Below are 22,502 nucleotides of genomic sequence, written 5' to 3' on the forward strand. Positions count from 1 at the left end.
CTGGATGTGTTAGTAATACGTAACCCCAATGGGACGCTGAGTCGCGCAGTATACAGGAAACCCACTCACACAGACAGGTACCTACACGCCTCGTCCCATCATCACCCATCACAAAAGCAGGCTGTCCTAACATCACTAGTGAACAAGGCCATAGCGATATCTGACGCAGAGCACCTCGAGGAAGAAAAAGAACACCTCACGGAAACCCTTAGGAAAAATGGCTACCCGCTCAATAACATCCGACGAGTCCTTAAAAAATCAGAAGAGAACAAAGAAAAGGCCGCCGCAGGAGAAAACAACGGGAAAGAAGAACTGACCCGCCAGAAAACAGCGATACTGCCATACATTAAAAACACTACAGACAGGATCGGCAAGATACTGGACAAATACAACATAAAAACTATCTATAAACCTCACCGTAAGCTAGCCCGTTATCTACCACCAGTAAAAGACACAATAGAATTACAGGCCCCTGGAGTGTATCACATTGAATGTAGCTGCGGAGCTTGTTATGTAGGTGAGACAAAACGTCTGATCTTCACCCGCCTAAAAGAACATATCCGTCACACCAAGAACCAAAACACAGATATTTCAACAGTAGCCAAGCATTCCTACGAAACTAGGCACGGAATATCATTTGACAAGACCAAGATCCTAGCAGCTATCTCTTGGAATCTGGAAAGGAAAATCCGCGAGGCTATCGAAATCAAGAAACATCCGAACAACATAAATTTAGAAGAAGGATACAAAATCAGTAATTCTTGGATGCCTATCATTCATAGTTTAAGACATACAGACCACAACATAAACACACGGGCCGCAACCCCATTACATAACAGCGCGGGCAAGCCCCCACTACCTGGCTGTGACATATACTTTCCAGAAGCCTCGCGAGACAGCCAGGGCTTACGTCAGCCAGAAAGGCTAGGATATAAAAGGCCAAGATCAAGGCCACTCTAGTAGTGTAATTTCTGCCTAGGAGACTGATTACCTCGGATCGAGTAGGGGTATTTCAGTCGCCTTGACAAAGAATACTGCAATGTATTCGAAACGTCGGCAAACTGTACGTGATATGCGTACAAGTACAACACGGTTCAACCCGGAAATTAAATTAAATTATCTTTCCATGTTCAGTCTGGTTCATTCAGCATTGGTAATATGAATAAATTAGTCCTAGTGTCAAGGAGGGAAAATTATTTTATGTTATGTAATAAGTTGTACTGGATATTAAAATAAACCACAGTTCTTCGCAATGACCAGATTATATATGAGTACATTTTTCCGAACAGACAACATGGTCTTTTTTTCGAAGGACTTATTTTGCAGATCGTACATCTAGTAGATTTATAATTACCGACAGAGTGGCTGCGTGGTTGGGTCTTTCATCTGTTGGCTTGCTTTCGGGTGATATTGGGTTTGAACCCCACTCTCGACATCCCTGAAGATGGTTATCCGTGGTTTCCCATTTTCACACAAGGCAAATGCTGGGGATGCACCTTAATTAAGGCCACGGTCGCTTCCTTCTCGACCCTTTCGAGCCCTTTCTTATCCCATCGTCGCTATAACACCTGCCCTGTGTCAGAGCGACGTAAAGCAAATTGTAAAAGTTTAAAAGAATCATCATTTACTTATCAATTTAGAAGTCATATGTTTCAACAATGGATTATTGTACTCTTAAGTAATTAAAAATTAATTCGAGATCTAGAATATAATAAGAATAACACTTGTTTTACGTCCAATGTGTACGTGCCAGAAATCTACCAAACAAGATCTAGACTGAAATGAAGACTAATTGATATGAAATATATTTTCGTTTTGAAAACAAAAAGTGTAAAGACAGGTGTCTTTCTAAACCTTGAGGAGTAAAAGTAAGTCACTAAATATTTACTGATCAGTTTTTTGCTTTAAAACCAAGGAAGCAGACTTCGCAGAAAGGTTTAACATCAATCACATGCGTCAAGGGCAACGTAAAAAATCTCCTAAAAATAAGATATTAGCTAAGTTCGCCTTACTTTATGAGAGTTACAGAAACTACAATTTGTGTTTGTGATTGTTTTTAGTTCCTTAGAGATATTTACCATGATGCCAAGCTATATTTGTGGAAAGGGGGTTGGGGAGGGGTACGACTATTAGGCAAAAGACATTTTTGAACTATCTGTAATTATAATTCTTTCTTTGTCAGAATGTTATCAATTGAGATTTGTAGATGACATTTTTAAAAGACATTGGAATACTGTTTCATAATAAGTTTCACTATTTTATCATTCAGTTGTAATTTGTCACTGAGTCTAATTCTACAGAGTGGTCAGAATTGATCGAGCGAACAACTGGAATATGACAGCCCGCGTCAAACCATGATGAAATTACTATTAATACGGGAGGTTATATTCCTTCTCAGTAATTTTCCCTCAGGTTCTTCAGGGCTGTAATGCCATGCGGTTTCTTTTTATGTTGACAAAATATTGCGAAAAACATTTTAAGTTTTGGCAGGATACTTCCCTCAGTATCAGTATTTGCTGAGTGTGGCTAATGTAATTATCTCTGACTTACTTGACCTTCTTCCTGAATATGGGAATGGGAATGTGTCTTATCAACTCATGTTCACAGAAACATGCGAATCGGTTAAGAACTGACTGAATTGTCCAGAAAAGGAAGTATCTTGAATATATTTTCAAAAGTTTGTCATATTTTTCTTTCTATGTTACAGGACCACACCAAGTCAGCGATAAGACGACTGGTCTTTGACAGCACGAGTCAGGTAGAACTCATAAAGGCAAGCTGATATTTTATACATACAGTATGTAACGGTTGTGAATATCGTAATTGACACAGGCTAACATCCCTGCAGCTCAAACACTTCTTAAAATAATAACAATTTTATTATAATAGCAGAAGTGTCATTCCACTACAATGCAATTTACTTCTGGAAAAGAATAATAATAATAATAATAATAATAATAATAATAATAATAATAATAATAATAATAATAATACATTCACGTATTAGACCTAGTGGCCTGTTACGATCCTGTAAATAAGTCTCTCACTAAAGTTTCATTGGATGACCGATGGATCTTGCTCCTTTAGAGTAGTACCTGAGAATTTCTTAGGGAAGTCTTCCCGTAACCATTTTTCGAAAATGATTGTCTCCATTTTCTTAATAAAAATGTATATTGTACTGCTGATTCAGTTTGATGATGATGATGATGATGATGGTTGCTGTTTTAAGGGGCCTAACATCGAAGGTCATCGGCCCCGATTCAGTTTTGAGTTCCTTTAATACCGTTTCATTTCTTTTATGAACCCATTGAATATATCCTGCTGTTCTTCTCACGTATTTCATCTCATTTGTGGTACCTAATTATATTAGCATCATTTTAGATAGGCCTACATTATGTACAATATGCAGATTTTTTGACATCATCTTTGGTTAAAATGTCCATTAATTTAGGTATGTTTATTTTGTTAACTGCCTTTTCGAAATCAGTGAATGCTGTTTGTTTCCAGATTAAACTCTCCACGGTTTTTTTATAAGGAATTTCATTGTAAAATAACCAACAGCACAGGATCGACCTTTACGAAACCCATTTTCTTCATTTCCAATTTTATCATCGTAGTATTTGTACAGATGACGTTTTATGATGGTGGTACAAATCTTGTAGGCCGAGTTTAAAATGTAATAGCTCTCTAACTTCCCAAATTATAATTTTTCCCTTTCTTATGTATCGAAATAACTATGGCATTTTGCCAGATTTTGGGAAAATATTCATTTCACACCATATTTTAAAATCTTAAAAACCTGTAAATAAATTCTTCACTTGAGAATTGAAAGAGTTCCGAAATAACTTGACCTTCATCAGGAGCTTTATTCTTCTTTAGAAACATTTTAAGTGTTGGCAGGATACTTCCCTCAGTATGAGTACTTGCTGAGTGTGCCTTTCCAAAATGTAATTACCTCAATTGTATTCTTGACTTACTTGACCTTGTTCCTGAACATTTTCCTGACTTTCTTACGATCATAGATACTAAAAATAATATACCATGCTTCAAGGGATATAACCTTATTTTATCTTTTGTTTCTTGGTTCAAGCACTTAAATTTGTTTAATGTTTTTATATGAGGTCTCGTTATGTCTGATTCGAAGGAGGAGACAAAATTTTCCTACCTTTCTCTCTTACTTTTCCGAACTTTTCTTTTTCTATGACCCTCTTTCGGTAGCAATCTAACTTATTTGCTAAGGGTATATTAGTAGGCCTACATTCAATTTCTGGGCCTCTAAAGACTCTGGTATCTGGTACCATTTTAGAGAGTTTCCTATTGCAAATTATATAGACGTGCTTCCCAAGTAAATTTACGGCTATCCTTAAGTTAAAATATGGTATTCTAGTTTTGTACTGATTACAGAGGACGAAATCGATTAATCTAGTGCCGTTTCTATCACGTGTTTCCTCGCCATGCATTCTAATACTTTGGTATATTTTCACATTACCTACTCTAGCATTGAAATTTCCCATCAGGACGATCATATCAGACTTGTTAATTTTGTTTATAATACGTTGAAGTTCGTTGTAAAATATATAATTTTCTTCCTCACGGCTCTCTGTTGGAGGATAGACTCCAACAATAATTGTAATATAACCTCGACAAAGCCGGACTGAATGGCTCAGGCGGTTGAGGCGCTGGCCTTCTTACCCCAACTTGGCAGATTCGATCCTGGCTCAGTCCGGTGATATTTCAAGGTGCTGAAATACATCAGTCTCGCATCGGTAGATTTACTGGCACGTAAAGGAACGCGTCTTCGAAAACCGTCAAAAAAGTAGTGTGGCACGTAAAAATTCAAAAAAATTATTGTTATAACCACGAAAAAGTTTTCAAGTCATAACTGTATAATTATTTCATTTCAGAAAATATAATTGTTTATAGATCTGTCTCTGTCTTATCCTTGGCTTTGACAGTATGAAAGTGACTGAGGTATATGCTAGTAATGCCAATTCCTTATGCAGCCAGTCCCCGCTATGAATGGTGTGAAAATGTTGCTCATAGGGTCGGTTGGTGTATGCATTTCAGTGGGCTTGCCAGACTGATATGTAATAGCAACTCTGGCTCGGTGAGAAAAGCAACGGGAAACTACCTCACTTCTCATTTCCCTAGTACGCCTCTTCAGTGATGCCTAGGCCATCTATGACAGCTGATGGCAGAACTGTTGAGGATCCCACCAGCGCAGCGGAAGCGCTGACGGACTGGACATACATACATACATAGAGGATCTAAAACGTTTATGAACCATGAGCATAAATCCTTCTTTTGCTCGTATGTTTGATCTGACTCCTCTCGAAAACTGAAAGTAATTTACAGTTTCCTTTGGTCCTTTGTAGTTTACGTTCTGTTTCTGAAATGGCTACAGTTAATATATTGTTGCGTGCCAGCCCTATCGCAGCATTCTTAGGTATTTCCTTGAGCAGGCGAATAAGTTTGAGGGGTGTTTTTAAAGTAGGAAAGATCATAATATGAAGATTCATTTGGAATTCAAGAAGACAAAATGGGCAAATCAGGGGCTATTCAACTAGCCGCTATTAAGTAATGGGGCTGTCACACAGGCGAGTAAAGCGCTAGTGGCGTGTCGCGAGTGAGTCACGTGACCCAAACTCGCAAACTAGAGGCAGTAAAGTTGGACAATCAATCAATCAGTCACTACTGATCTGCATTTAGGGCAGTCGCCCAGGTGGCAAATTTCCTATCTGTTGTTTTCCTAGACTATTCTTAAATGATTACAAAGAAAATGGAAAATAATTGATCACTGTGTTTCCAAAGCACTAATATAGGTAATAAAGAGCTCAAATTGTTCGTCCCCTATCAATAGAATCAGAGATATTTGAACATTTATATAAAATTATGTAAACCATTGTTCATCATTATAGACCGAACAAGTGGCTGTGCGGTTTGGGTCACGTAGCTATCAGCTTGCATTCGGGAGATAGTGGGTTCAAACTCCATTATCGGCAGCTCTGAAGATGTTCTGTTGTATCCCATTTTCACACGAGGCAAAAGCTGGGCCTGTACCTTAATTAAAGCAACGGTCGCTTCCTTCCCACTCCCAGACCTTTCCTTTTTTTTTTTTTTTTTTCCCTACTTGCTTTACGTCGCACCGACACAGATGTCTTATGGCGACGATGGGATAGGAAAGGCCTAGGAATGGGAAGGAAGTGGCCGTGGCCTTCGTTAAGGTACAGCCCCAGCATTTACCTGGTGTGAAAATGGGAAACCACGGAAAACCATCTTCAGGGCTGCCGACAGTGGGGCTCGAACCCACTATCTCCCGATTACTGGATACTGGCCGCACTTAAGCGACTGCAGCTATCGAGCTCGGTCAGACCTTTCCTATCCCATAGTCGCCATAAGACCTATCTGTGTCGGCGCGACGTAAAGCAGATCGTAAAAAGAAAAGTTCATCATAATTTATTCAATGTCCGGCTCTGTGGCTGAAGGGTTCCCGTGTTCGATTCTCGGTCGAATCGGTAATTTTAACTTCCATTGATTAATTCCTCTGGCCCGGGGACTGGGTGTTTTCGCCATCTTCATCATTACAGTTCATTTTAGGTAGGGCCCCATGCTCACAGACACGCAGGTCGCCTATAGGGCGTCAACTTGGAAGATCTGCACTAGGCCTCTCCGAAGGCACACGCCATGATGATTTATTCAATAACTGATGCAATCTTCCGTTAGGAACATATAGCATTAGCACAACGGTTCTGCGTGTTGTTTTACTCCGTTGTTTGAGATCATCTAGCTGCATCTCGTTCTGCATTCTTACGGGAAGTCTATCATTCTGTATAATCAACCTTTATTAAGAGCTATTTCAGACTTGACAAAAGGAGTCTTCCTTGCTCCTCACTTGGCGAGAATAAACATCAGTAGAGCGATCCTCCCACGGCGAGGGAGGGTGAGCCTTCTCTTGGCACGGGCCTCAGTCGCTCGGCCCTATTTACCTAATGAAGACGTGCAGCTAACGAGTGCCATTGTTCTAGTCCATAAACCAGGAAAATGTCTTCCGACAAGGTGACAGCAAATTCCGAAGGTAATTTTGTGAATCAGTTTAACTGTAGATCGTGTTAAATGAGAGGATAACGTTATTTTTGTGATTTCTAATCTCGTGTGTCCAAACAAAATTAATTGATAATCTGCATGTCACTGAGGCTGGAAAATCTTCTTATGTAGTAACCTCATATGTGTCGATAGAGGTCTAAATCTAAACGATAAAGCATAACAAAGACAGAAAGTATGGTTATACAATGTTGCTGATAACAGAAAATGGTTTTCCGTGGTTTCCCATTTTCACACCAGGCAAATGCTGGGGTTGTACCTTAATTAAGGCCACGGCCGCTTCCTTCCCACTCCTAGCCCTTTCCTGTCCCATCGTCGCCGTAAGACCTATCTGTGTCGGTGCGACGTAAAACAACTAGCAAAAAAAGAAAAACAGAAATGAAAATGCTGTTGTTATTATTATTATTATTATTATTATTATTATTATTATTATTATTATATTTTTACAACCTGCTTTGTGTCGCACCGACACAGATAGATCTTTTGGCGACGATGGGATAGGAAAGAGCTAGGAGTGGGAAGAAATCGACCGTTCCCTTAATTAAGGTACATCCTCAGCATTTTCCTGGTGTGAAAATGGGAAACCACGGAAAACCATCTTCAGGGCTGCCTACAGAGGGGTTCTAACCCACTATCTCCCGAATGCAAGCTGATAGCTACGTGACTCAAACAGCACAGCCACTTGCTCGATTAATGACTATAACACATTATTATGTAGCATAGAAGCGATTCGTAAAATCGCGACACATCCCTTAAATGCCGAGATTGCAATATCCTTTATGGCATTATTAGGGATGCCTAAGATTTTGCAGATCTTTTCAAAAAGACTCGGTATTTTTCCACGAGCACCCACCATCAATCCAATCTCCTCAATACATTCAAGGTTGTACTTGTTTTTACAGTATGGCACTGTAGGTTCGTAGATAGCCTTCTTCTCGTTATCAACCGCCTGCGGCTGGTCTGAATTCAGTTCACGGCTGGATCTAGTATACAGCCAGGTTTTGAGTCGGCTTTAAAGGCAATGATGTCTGTTCGCCTCGTGCTCCCTTGAATAGCGATTCCAGATACTTCCTCTTTTAACTATTAGGTTCTTCACTCTGCCGAAACTACCTAACAGTTACAAATTAACTCAGTCGAAACTGGAAATAGATGGCTTCAGTATCACAAAACAGATATTAATTAATATAACGTTAAATGAATTATAGATCATGCTCAATATTGTTTATAATACCATTTCTCCTGTATACTAGTATAAAACTAAACTTGCATGGGAGCTTCCCGAAAATTCAAATCGCAGTACAAAATATAACCTATGTCAGCTGGAAGAACTATGATAGATATAAACATCCTGAAATTATTCGCTATCCATGTGGGCCCGTTTAATAAATATAAGGCTGTAAACAATATGCAGGAAATAATATTGCATTAATATATTCTAAAACAATTCACAGTATGTGGACCCAAATGAGAAATATTTTAAGAAAAAGCTGTGATCTTGCATTCCTAATTTGGTGGGATCGAATCTCAGTATCGGCATCTCTAAAGATGGTTTTCATTGGTTTCCCAGTTTTTCAAATTAGACAAATGCTGAGGCTATACCATAACTGAGGGCACTACCACTTCCTTCCCTGTCCTAGCCCTTTAGTGTCTTATCATCGCCGAAAACCTAGTGCGACGTTACACCGCTGGCGAATAATAATCTTATCTTCTTGACCTTAATCCGAATTTCCTGGGGCTGTCACTTGATATTATTTGTCCCAGTTTTACGTCAGGGTGACGTTCCTGACGCCAACCCTATGTGGAGGGATATATTAAAGGCGGTGGTTTGTAGTGTGATATGTTGTATGTAAACGAAGATGTGTAGTAAGATGAACACACATACACAACTCTCAAGCTAGAGGAATAAATCAAAGTTAAAATCCCCACCTCGACCGGGAATTGAACCCAAGACCCTGTGAATGGAAGACCACTACGCTGACCATTCAGCCAATTAGCCGGATTTGTTGAGTTTGAAGGTGCAGTAGTTGGAAACCTACCTATCGCATGCTTAGGATCATAAGGGCGTATCTACATTTCTGCCATTTTGAGAAAATCAGGAATATCACTACACAATTTATTTAAAAGTATATCACCAGTACAAGATAAGTACCAGCACATGATGATGCAATTAAATGGTTTCATTTAGGTTTGAATTAAGCAAAAAAGCAAGTAATTCAAAACAAGTTCGAATAATATTGATCCTAACTTTATTTTAAAATTCTTTACCCTGACATACGCCCTTTTGTTATTCACAGTTTTCAATGAGTCAAGTGGCGTAAGTACTTGTCTGATACTTTAAAACTTAAAATAACAGCAAGGCATACGTCGAACTGTCCAAGATAAATGAGATAATAATAATAATAATAATAATAATAATAATAATAATAATAATAATCATATTTTTATTGTTGCGATATAGTAACGTAATCATTACATTATTAACATAACCCTGACTGAAAACTTGCGTTTTACATGAAAAATGCCTAATAAACTCAATATGTTTGTGATACAGAACACCCCAAAGTTACAACAGAACATCCATACAATATTTTGTCTAGACTATGCTAAATTCAGACTGATAATAAGACCAATAGTTACTACATTAAACTTTGATAAATATGTAGATCACTGCTGATTTAAAGCATAACAAAACTACACTAAAGCAATATGCCTAATAAAGTAGAGCAGTTATGATATTTTTCATATTGCTAATAAAAAACGGCACTGACGTAACATTGATGAAATCCGTAAGCAATAATTGCAAGAATCAGTAAAGGAAAAGGATACTCATTAATTTCCAACATCATCCAGATCATTGTCACTGTCTTGGCTTGTGGTGATTGACTTCAGGGACATATAAAATTTATGATACTGGGATTTAATAGTACCTTGTTTGCAAAGTTCTTGTAAATCTTTTAACTTTCCAACCGAAATTGGAAGAGGTTGTGAATAGATCCTCTCTAAGACTGTTACAGTTCTGTTTCCTCCTGGGTGCTGATCTCTTGTTTCCTACAATATGCATTTTGTTGAATTTTTCATGCATGTTGTACTTGAAGTAAACATGTTTGGGATCCTCTTTCAAGTACCGTACTTCAACCACACCATTTTCATCTATGTTACTTCTGACCACTAACATCTACTGTTGTATTGTTTATAGGGACCTGCTTTACTTTTCTAAAATCAAAGAAATCATCTTGTGACGTAACTTATACTTCGTAAGGTGATTTTCTTGCTAGGCGGATGACTGTCTTCCAAACAGATGGCTCAAATATGTGAACACTCTTCTTCTTTTTTCGATCATAGAATGTACCGAATCAACCTCCATTTGTGTGTGGCCTGGAGTAAGATATTTGTGGTTGATTTCAGGTATATTTAATTGTTTTACAGCAAAGAGACACATTGCACAGATATACGCATTCCTATTTTGGCCACTGCACATATCTGTATAAAAACAATCCCTTTGCCATTTGCATTTTGAGTAAGAATTTTATAAACACATGATACTATTTCAGATGACCCTCTCTTAGGTATAGTCTCATTCCACGTGTAACAGACAGCACTATTTGCAACTGCATTTAACACTGTTAGGTTGTAGAAAGCAAGTCTTCTTTTGTAAAACAATGCTTTAGCATTTGTATGTGGACAGTACAGCACAGCTTGTAAATCGAATTCAATGAGTAGCCACTCACCTTTGCATCATTACGTTTTTTAAATCACCCATATCTTCTTCAGTGCTTGACAACGCATTACGGCATTCCAAATGGGGTAACTTGGAACACAACCAGCCACACACATATGCATATGCATGTTCCTTAATTAAATCAAAACCCACAGATCACACCTACAACAACACATCAGTATTGAAGGTTAACTGCTGCACTAATACAATAAAATAAGGTTATTATAATATTTTAGCCAGTAAAAATATGGGGCGTGCAGGTCAGAAGTTTAGGAAGTAGGCTTTCTATAAAAATATCTTTGTAACTGGAAGAATATATATGCAAACACAGTATTTACTTACATTTTCTTGTCACGAGGGAAGCGGAAGAAAGACCACGAATCCTTGTGCACTTCATAGTTATTGCAGCCAAACGCAGCACATATCTGACAGGAGATATAAAGGAATGACACACTCTACTATTTACTTATGTCAACTTAATACAAACGCACAAATAACCCCCAAAACTTCACAAACAAATACACGTGCTCTTATGATAGAATCAGTAACTCTCAGGTCACTCCGCTAGATTGAGACCTAATCGCTGTCCCTCGATATTTCGCAGAGTGTCGCGAATTGTCTCTACTGTATTTGGTAATATACTTTGCTAATTTGTGTGGCTCATATTTTACACTCACCTTCTTCATTGATAGTATCATTCTAGTTTTAAAACACTATCAAGTATTTCATTACTCTTATAGTGCTCGAAAATAGAGAAACTAATTCACCTCACAATACGGTGATATGTTTAACACACGCTAGTCACACAGGTTTCCATAGAGAATAAACGAAATAGTTAGAGTGAAAATGGCGTATCAGGTGTTACGCCATTTTGTTCCTAAAGTATGTGCCTCATATCTTACGTGTTTGTGAGTAACAAATGGGCGTATACTGATACGCCCTTTTGTTATTTACTAAAACAAATCTCTTAATGACTTACGCCATGCAAAATTTAAAAACTAGCATAGTTAGAGATACGCCGTTCTGTTACTCAAATACAGCACTCTTTTCGCATTGCAATTATATCATAACCTCAAAATGTCAAAAATTGTAGATACGCCCTTATGATCCTAAGCATGCGCTATAATCTCTGTATAACCTATTTTGTGAACATATTTCCATTGGTTTAAGAGAATTAGCAAAGTATGATGAAATATTCGTGCTTAATAATAAATATGATTATAAAGTAATTTATAGAAACTAATTGCAATTGGTACAGACATTAAAAGACTCTGAGGTGTCAGAATTTTGTACCGGAAGAATTTTTTAACATGCCATAAGCCAACGATACGGAGTTAATTACTGTATTATTGTGTTGGGAACAGGACAGTAACCAACCGTCTGCGCCACGAAGCTTGGCACTTTGAGACGATGACCTAGATGTTAGACCCTTAAAATATCAATTATCAAGACGATGGCATTTTGTGTTTAACACCAGCAATACCAAGATAATTCTTGTTTCACGCATTACAGGCGGAGAGGTTTAGAGGCCCATAAAGAAAACTTCAATTTAGTATTTGTAATGAATGAATGAATTAAGGAATGAATCAATCAATCAATCAAACAAACGAACAAACAAACAAACAAACAAACAAACAATCAACCAATCAATCAATCGATCGATCCGTCACTGATCTGCATTTAGTGCTGTCGCCATGGTCGCCATTAGTTGTTAACCTAGCCTTATCTGAAATATTTTCAAAAAAAATTTCGAATGTATTGAACATTTCACTTGATAAATTATTTCTCCTCTTATAAATGACAGTTTTCCCCAAAATTATTTATCCTCTTGAATTCCACCTTTATTTTTCTTCCTTTTAAAGGCCCCATTTAAGCTTATTCGCCTACTAATGGCATTCGACGCCATTTCTCACTGACAGCTCGGAACTTACCGCTTTAGTCGAGCAGCTCGTCTCTTTACTCCCAAGTCTTCCCAGCCTAAAGTATGCAACATTTTTGTAACACTACTCTTTTGTCGGAAATCACCAAGAAAAAATTATGCGGCTTTGCGTTGGATCTTTTCCAGTTCTCGTATTAGTAACCCTGGTGTGATTCCCATACACTGGTATTATACTCTAATTGGGATCTTACCAGAAACTTACACGCCCTCTGCTATACATCCTTACTACAATCCTTAAATACCCCCCTAACCATGTGGAGAGATCTGTACCTTTTTATTTTATTTTTTATAACAAGTTGCTTTACGGCGCACCGACGCAGATAGGTCTTATGGCGGCGATGGGATAGGTGAGGACTAGGAGTGGGAAGGAAGCAGTCGTGGGCTTAATTAAGGTACAGGTACAGCAATTGCCCCGTGTGAAAATGGAAAACCATGGAAAACCATCATCAATGTTGCTGACAGTGGGGTTCGAACCCACTATCTCCCGAACGCAAATTAGCAGCTGCGCGCCAATGGCACGTCCAACTCGCTCGGTCTGTGTACTTTCTTTACAACCTCGTTAATGTGATTACCCCAAGGAAGATCATTCCTTAATTTGAACACCCAGGTACTTACAGTGATCCCCATGAGATATTATTATTATTATTATTATTATTATTATTATTATTATTTCTCCGTTAAGGTCTTCTAGGGACCACGTGACAATTTCAATGCTTCACCCTTTGTTGTTCCTTCTTCTTCCTCCAATACCCCTTCATCTGCTCACTATTCCTCCTTTGTCTCTCCTCAAACCATTTTTAATAATAATAACGCTATTGGATTCGCGTCCGACTAACTACTTTTTCGGTTTTCGGAGACGCCGAGGTGCTGGAATTTAGTCCCGCAGGAGTTCTTTTACGTGCCAGTAAATCTACCGACACGAGGCTGACGTATTTGAACACCTTCAAATACCACCAGACTGGACCAGGATCGAACATGCCAAGCTGGGGTCAGAAGGCCAGCGCCTCAACCGTCTGAGCCACTCAGCCCGGCCCGGAGCATTTTGAGCCAGGTTTCTTTCCCTCCCGACCTTGAAATGCTTCCATTTTTAACACTTTTTTCTAAAAATATGTCTCTCTGTTGCTTCTTCTTCCCGTATGTTGTTTCTTTACAAATCTTTCTTGACTTCATGAGTTATTTTTATGCGTTTATTTACATGGGTTCACTCAAGCTATAAAGCCTGCTATTCTGCTAAAACATTCCTTATCACACACACAAACTATAATACTAAACTTGATAGATAGTTATAAAATCACATTAAAGGAAAGAAAAAAGGAACGTAGATAAAACAACCCAAAATTAAGGAAATTGTCCTAATGCATCAATAAGAACAATAATTTAATCAAACTTAGTGACACACGGAATGAATAATAATAATAATAATAATAATAATAATAATAAAACAGGGTAACAGAATTCATGTATTTACACTCTACTTGATCCGCCCAAGTACCGCTGCCAACATTTCTTTTTAAATACCGGTTCAGATCGGATTTTTATATTTTCATGCAATGTTGCCTTGAGTAGGCTTGGAAAACTGAGAGGGTATATTCACATCACGGTTCAGATGGGGTGTCTCATAGATCGGTGATTTCCGATAAAAGAGTAGCGTTACAAAAATGTTGCAAAGTTTGGGCTGGGAAGAACTGAGAGAAAGAAGACGAGCTGCTCGACTAGGTGGTATATGTTCCGAGCTGTCAGCGGAGATGGTATGGAATGGCATTAGTAGACGAATAAGTTTGAGTGGCGTCTTTAAAAGTAGGAAATATCACAATATGAAGATAAAGTTGGAATACAAGAGGACAAATTGGGGCAAATATTCATTTATAGGAAGGGGAGTTAGGGATTGGAATAACTTACCAAGGGAGATGTTCAATAAATTACCAGTTTCTTTGAAATCATTTAAGAAAAGGCTAGGAAAACAACAGATAGGGAATCTGCCGCCTGGGCGACTGCCCTAAATGCAGATCAGTATTGACTGATTGACGTTCGAATTGCACTGACAACAAAAGAATTATTGTAGAGGATGGATCTGTGATTGGGTATATTGAGCTGCAGCTCTGGTCGGGATTTTATGAATGGTTGAGAACAAGTGGAAAGAATCTGTTGGATAAGAGGGTGTCTGCCTGTAGATTATTCTGTGGAGTAATTAAAATTCAGGGGACTTTTCCTCTTGGTGAATAATAATAATAATAATTAGAAGAAGTCAGGACCGCCCAAACTTGTTTACATAGAAGGCAAGTATCTAATCTGGGCGATTGTTCGGGGGTCACACATAAAGTTTAACAACAGTAGAGTATATGAAACAAGCCATTGGACCCGTCGTTGATGAGATATTTTTTGTATAATTGCGGCAGTTATGCCATCTAGCGGAGAATGACAAAAGTAGACACAAAGCACGCCTCATCTAACAATATAAGTGAATGTAAAATTATTGTTGATTAGATTCCTTAGAACATCGTAGGCCGTCATATTTTCTCTTCCGGCTCAGTTAAGATTAAAGCATCGACACCCAGCCTTCCAACCTTCTGTTTTATGATTCATTCTTCCCTCAGTCTTCGAGTGACCGTTCCTTCATTTTTCTTCTTTTATCGACAGTCTTCCCATCCGAGGCTCCGTAGAGTACACTTTAATTCCATTGGAGGGCAAGTCTTGTGCCAGCAGCCGCGGTAATTCGCGTATATTATAAATGTTGCGGTTAAAAGGCTCGTCGTTGGATTTGCGTCGCACACTGTCGGTTCATCACTCGTTGGTGTCTAACTGGCATGGTTCGTGGGACGTCCTACCGGTGGTGGCGAGTTAATCTGCGTGTTTTGCTTATAAAAATCACAACAATGTAGTTCGTTGTCATGGCGACTGATCGATATTTAAAAGTCAGCGGTGCTCGTCATTGATGGATGCAAAAAAAAAAAAAAAAAAAAAACTGAATTATTATAGCACGAATGATGAAAATATATCCGATTCAATATGTATCATGCATCTTCATTATAGACCGTTATGCCTTTCAGAGTTCATTCTGCAAGCCTCTGTGAATTTACTAAACACCACCACAATCCTCTATCTGCGACTAACTCTGAAGTCTCGTTTAGTTCAATACCTTTCATATTTAATTCATTGGAAAGTGAGTATAACCATCGTCGTCTTGGTCTTCCTCTACTTCTCTTACCCACCATGACCGAGGCGGCTTATCCTCCCCCATTCACCTCACATGACCTCACCACCGAACCCGAATAATGCGTACCAATTCATCCATCGAATCCGTTACTGACGTAGCATTTATCCCCTCATTCAGAGTAACCTCCTGTCATTGACCCACCTTTGTGTTCCAGCGATCATTCTCGCTACTTTCATGCTTATAACTTCAAGTTTATGAATAAGATATCCTGAATCCACTCAGCTTCCGCTCCCATACAGCAAAGTTAGTTTGATAGTTTCGTCCAGCCGGGCTGAGTGGCTCAGACGGTTGAGGTGCTGGCCTTCTGACCCCAACGTGGCAGGTTCGATTTTGGCTCAGTCCATGGTATTTGAAGGTGCTCAGATATGTCGGCCTCGTATCGGTAGATTTACTGGCACGTAAAAGAACTCCTGCGGGACTAAATTCCCTGAAAACCGTAAAATTAGTTAGTGGGACGTAAAGAAATTATTATTATTATTATTATTATTATTATTATTATTATTATTATTATTATTATTATTATTATTATTATTATTATTATTATTATATGGGAACTGACTTTTTCCTTACAGAATACTGTCAATCGCAGATGCGAGTTAACTATATTAGCTTTATTGCACCGTGGTTCAATCTCACTTACTATACTACTATCCTACTACTACTACTACTACTACTACTACTACTACTAATTTGAAAACATTTAAGAAATAATTAGGTAACAATTAATAGCGAGTCTTCCACCTGGGTGACAGCCCTAAAAGCAGATCAAGGGTGAGTGAGTGAATGAATGAATGAATGAATGAATGAATCAATCAATCAATCAATCAATCAATCAATCAATCAATCAATCAATCAATCAAAAGTAACAATTTTTTTCTGTAAATGAATGCCCTGTAGTTCTTGGAGTTTCACGTCGTCTACGTTGTGACATCCTCAGCCGTATTGCTCAGTTGGTCTCATGAGTCGAGAATTGAACCCGGAGCCTCCGGCTATTTTTTAATTTTATATGTGCGGTCTGCTCGTAGCAGTAGCACATCGGTTACGTCACCGAAGTTTCAAGGTAGGTTTCGGCATGAAGGTTGCGAGACTTCCCTTGTGAAATCAGAATGAAATATGGGGCAAAAATTCATAACTTGCAGAAACAAGACAATTTTGTACATATACATTTTCTAATTAAGTAAATATGTAGACTATGCAGTGTTTGACGAAGTCTGGTCAGGCTCTTTAGTGCAACATCAATCGGAATCGCAGGATGTCGGTTTTTTTTTTTTTTCAATATCTTTTACGTAGACAGTCCTCGCCCAATCAGTTGTTGCACTTGTCCGTAGGGGACTTGGGTCCAAGTTCGGAAAGTGACATTTTTAACTCTTTCGCTCTCAATATAAATTATTCTAGAACATATTATACTGTTGTATTTTTAGCAATGGTTTTGGACAACAGCTTGATCTAAATCAATGAATATTAGGTAAAAGATGAAGGAAATTTTGCCTTACTCTGAAATTTATTTTTCCTAAATATGAAAAACTATTCCAAGCGCGAATTTTAATGCTGAAATAGTTTTAACGGTATTGTTATTATTATTATTATTATTATTATTATTATTATTATTATTATTATTATTATTATTATTATTATTATTATTGTGTTTATTGTGTTTATTTCTGTGTTAGTAATGTGATTCGTGGTGTGTAGATGAAGATGTGTGTTGAGACAAGCAGAAATATCCAGTTCCCGAGACATAGAAATTAACGATATACAGTTAAAATTCCCGATTCGGCCTAGAATGGAACCAAGGCCCTCTGAACCAAAGATCGCTACATTGATCCTATAACTGGCGGACCAAATAAAGTACAATAAATCATAATTATGTTTACAGTCCTTCAGCATTGTGTTACTGCCACGACCAGATCATCATGCATCACGAATCACGAAGGGAATGTCACGTCACGCCTGTCTGTAATTAATTTGTAGCAGACGCACAGGTGCTCTGCACCGATTGGAGGGTGGTAAAAATAGAAAGTCAGTCAGTGTAGACAAATTGATGTTGGAAAGAGAGGCTTGTCTTTTTCAGGCATGATTCCTGGAAAATATAATATCTGAAAAGCCTGGTTCGTTGTTGATGGAAATATTAACGGAGGAAGAAGAAGTCGTGAAAGCATTAAACAAATACTTCTAGTTTTTAAAAGCTAAATCTTACAAGTAAATATGAATATTTTCATGAAAGTGTTAGCAAAATTGAATTCTACACTCTAAAAATCACAAAAATCATTGTTCCCGTAGCGCAGCAATAGTTAAGAATATGAAATGTTATTTTGCTCATCTCCAGTTATCATTTAAGACGTAGTGTCCGGCTCCATGGCTATATGGTTAGCGTGCTGGCCTTTGGCCACCGGGGTCCCGGGTTCGATTCCCGGCATGATCGGGAATTTTAACCATAATTGAATTTCGCTGACACGGGGGCTGGGTGTATGTGTCGTCTTCATCATCATTTCATCCTCATCACGACGCGCAGGTCGCCTACGGGAGTCGAATCAAAAGACCTGCATCTGGCGAGCTGAAATTGTCTTCGGACACTCCCGGCACTAAAAGCCATACGCCATTTCATTTTTTTCATTTAAGACGTAGTGATTTGACAGTTATTGTCGCATGAACGATTCTAGTGTAGTGATACGGTAATGAATGAGCTGCTTTGTAAAATCACAACAATGTTCAAACACCATGTATTCGCTATAATAGCTCAGAGCGAGAACGACGTTCTAGAGTAATTAAGCCTTGATGAATGAGTCATGTCTGTAGGACGAAGACGTAGGCAACGGATGCAAATGTTGTCAGAGCTCCTCGCGTATGCGTCCCCACAATTCGATATTTTCATTCCTTTACACTGAATTGATATTGTGATGAGAGACGTGTTTGTAACTCGCATAACTAACCCCATGGCGCTACAGACCTGAAGGGTCTTGGCCTATCAAGGAACCGCTGCTCAGCCCGAAAGCCTGTAGGTTACGAGGTGTCGTGTGGTCAGCACGACGAATCCTCTCGGCCGTTATTCTTGGCTTTCTAGATCGGGGCCGGTTTCTCATCGTCAAATAGCTCCTCAATTCTAATCACGGGAATCCAACCCGGGGCCTGTGAGTAAGAGGCACCACGGAGCCAGTTTTGTAACTGTATGTGTAACAAAGGCTTTTCAGTCTGTCAAACACACAGCAAATATAATGTAAATTATAACACTATAAACATACCTGTAAAAAAAAAAACACTAACATACAAAGAATGACATGTTTCGTTCTACAAGAACATCCTCAGATCCTCAGGTTTTGTAACTCACATGCCATTATCAAATGCCCCTTTAAAAGCTTATAGGCCTAAATAAACGTCAATATCTTAACTGTGAATATCTCTGATTCAAAAGAGAAATTACTTCTCCTAACTTAGGACTTTAATATGAGAATGAAAGGCTTCTTGTATATGTGTCGTATCTAAATTATATCGACAAAAAATCAGGGATACTCTTTGTGTTATGTAAAGATCAATGGCGCAATCGGATTGGCGGAGAAAAGTTTTTCCTTTCGAGAAAATGAGGTTACATTTTTACTTCTGGTTGCGCAACTCAAATTGATGAACTCGCCGTATTTGCTGTGGCAGAGCTTAAGCCGCTGCCCGTTGCTGTTCTACTGCGAAGGGAGGGTGAAGTGGGTGGTAGACGGAGACAGAGATAATGCTCCACACGAATGCACAATTTTCCTCGCACAGAATTGTCCTTGTTTCTTACAGGCAATCCACAGTTTGTTTATTAAGCAGCCGTAATATGCATACAGTACATAAGACACTATTTTTTTTTCTATTTGCTTTACGTCGCACCGACACAGATAGGTCTTATGCCGACGATGGGACACGAAAGGGCTAGGAGTGGGAAGGAAGCGGCCGTGGCCTTAAATAAGGTACAGCCCCAGCATTTGTCTGGTGTGAAAATGGGAAACCACGGAAAACCAACTTCAGAGCTGCCAACAGTGGGGTTCGAACCCACTATCTCCCGAATACTGGATACTGGCCGCACTTAAGCGACTGCAGCTATCGAGCTCGGTAAGACACATTTTTCAGTCAAGGAATGCATCCGATCGTTTCTCTTCTCGTCTGTTGGTCCGAATAACTTTCTTTATTATTTAACATGCGCGAAGATGCAACGCTGCCGCCTCACGATCGTGCGTTTCTTAAGTCACAATGTAAATGGAATTAAATACTGAACGAAAGAAACAATACGCCCAATGATTTGACTGCAGTAAATGTCCAGTAACCCGCCCCCCCCCCTTTTTTACTTTAAAGCACAGATCACAAAAACGCAGTGGTTACCTTTGTAATCTGTTCAGGTCTGTGGTGTGTCACGAAGACCTGAAAAGCTGCCCGGAGTTTGGTACAAATTCATCATCACTTTCTATGGGGTTCGCATAGATTAACGTCTTCACGTAACCCCACAAGATAAAATCCATGGGAGTTAAATCGACTGACCGCGGAGGCCACTTAACTGGGCCAGCACGTCCTGCCCATCTCCCTGGATAATAAATACCATTTAAGCACTGCGTGACACGGGGTGTAAAATACGGTGGAGCGCCATCCTGACACAGCCACATTCGCTGCCGAAAACCCAAGGAACATCATCTAGACACGAACAATACCAGCCGAACACTAAACCGATGTTTTTTCATTTGCCTGGTGTGAAAATGGGAAACCACGGAAAACCAGCGTCTGCTGAAATATGCTCACTACGGTCTCATAAGAGTTTTATTCCGCCAAAAAATGCCACTTTTCCATGCATTCTCTCGTAACTGTAAATTTGTCCGTGAATAGAAGTGATAACAAGAAGTATGGAATATTCTCACAGCTGTTCAAGACCCACCTTGTAAAGGTTAGGCGTTGTGGGCAATCCAGCGGTGTTAGTTCTTCCACCGAATGATATCGATAAGAGTGCAACAATTGGTGGTCCTTTCACACCCTCTACACCTTCATATGAGAAGCGCCAACATTCCTCGCGGCAGACCTCGTACTGGGTTCCGTGCCGATGACGCTCTACCAGTGCTGAGGATATGAGTCACGGAGTCGCCTGTCAACCGATACCAAGGTTGAATGGTGAGGTTGGTGGCGATTAGGGTGCCGGACGCCATAGAACCGTGTGGCTTCTCACCCGTTGCCATTTGCTGCCCCATAGGCTGGGTGCATATCAGCCATTTCATAGTCGGTGTACCGAAACGGAGTCATTTTCACCTATTTCCTATTTCTGCTACAATCTTAGCAGTCAATGTGATCAAAAAAGAAAAAAGATGCTGCCTACTGGGGCTGGGAAGTGACCCCGCGTAACGATCGAGAAACGTGTGCATTCGCACCGAGCATTATCTCTGTCTCCGTCTACCATACACCCCATACACCCTGCCCTTCCTCTCTGTAGCATAGCATAGCAGCATCTTACGCTCTGGCACACAAAATACAGCGAGTTCGTCAATTTGAATCGCGCGCCCGGAAATAACAATTAACCTTGAAACGAAACATTTTCCTCGCCAATCCGATTGCGCCATCGTTCTTTACATAACGAAGAAAAAACCCAAACCAAACCCCATGGCACTACAGCCCTTGAAGAGCCTTGGCCTACCAAGCGACCGCTGCTCAGCCCGAAGGCCTGCAAATTACGAGGTGTCGTGTGGTCGGCACAACGAAACCTCTCGGCCGTTATTCTTGGCTTCCTAGACCGGGGCCGCTATCTCACCGTCAGATAGCTCCTCAATTCTAATCACGTAGGCTGAGTGAACCTCGAACCAGCCCTCAGGTCCAGGTAAAAATCCCTGACCTGGCCGGGAATCGAACCCGGGGCCTCCGGGTGAGAGGTAGGCACGCTACCCCTACACCACGGGGCCGGCTACATAACGAAGAGCATCCCTAATTTTTATATCGATATAATTGAGTTACACGCTGTGCAAATACTCATTATGTATAAAACTACTTTTTCTTAGTTTTGAGTCGGATCTTCTCATACTGTGGCGCCAAGTTGCTCGATCTTGTGTTGCCACTGGAGGTAAGTTGGCGATCCTGATTTTATTTGTCTACCACGTTGCAGTCGGCCTCATCTCTTCTTCGACACCACTGTCAACCTCCTTTCCATCATCATGATTGCATGAAGACAGCATTGGGTAAAAACTAACGATGGTTTAATTTTTCGTCAGCAAGAAATAAAAAACGTACACACACAAAAACGTACCTACCTTACCTTTCAAGAATGTTTGCCCAGCTCTTTCTTCCTAGTTTCCATCCATACCATAATCATAGCATTCCAGTACATCATCCACTCATCGAAGTCGTATATCACAGTCAGCTGAGCCGGAAGGTTTAAGTTCCGTTGGTCCTCTTCTGGTGACGATTCGGAAATTATAGAAATATACACAAATGATACAACCTCGTTACGGTTGATGGTCGAACTTCTTTGCTCTTCAAATTTCAGTTAGAAGTGATCTTTTGGAAGCGGCCAGACAATGAAAATGCTCGATTGA

The 22,502-nt window shown here is 39.5% G+C and overlaps 1 protein-coding gene across 2 annotated transcripts in view; it reads left to right on the forward strand.

Moving 5' to 3' along the window:
• The first annotated feature begins 2,707 nt into the window (after positions 1–2,707).
• Positions 2,708–22,502, forward strand: part of LOC136884362 (aminopeptidase N) — a 386,248-nt gene continuing 366,453 nt past the window's right edge. The window contains exon 1 of one of the 2 annotated variants that reach the window (XM_067156506.2): positions 2,708–2,773. Coding sequence is in view for 1 of the 2 variants with exons in the window: in XM_067156496.2 (XP_067012597.2) it covers positions 7,042–7,075 (34 nt within the window). In the remaining variant the exon portion in view is untranslated. Of the gene's footprint in view, positions 2,774–6,921; positions 7,076–22,502 lie in introns of those variants that run through there. The other variant, XM_067156496.2, reaches the window with a different exon arrangement.

This window comes from Anabrus simplex, chromosome 1, assembly GCF_040414725.1.
Source record: "Anabrus simplex isolate iqAnaSimp1 chromosome 1, ASM4041472v1, whole genome shotgun sequence".
Classification (NCBI taxonomy): Eukaryota; Metazoa; Arthropoda; class Insecta; order Orthoptera; family Tettigoniidae; genus Anabrus; species Anabrus simplex.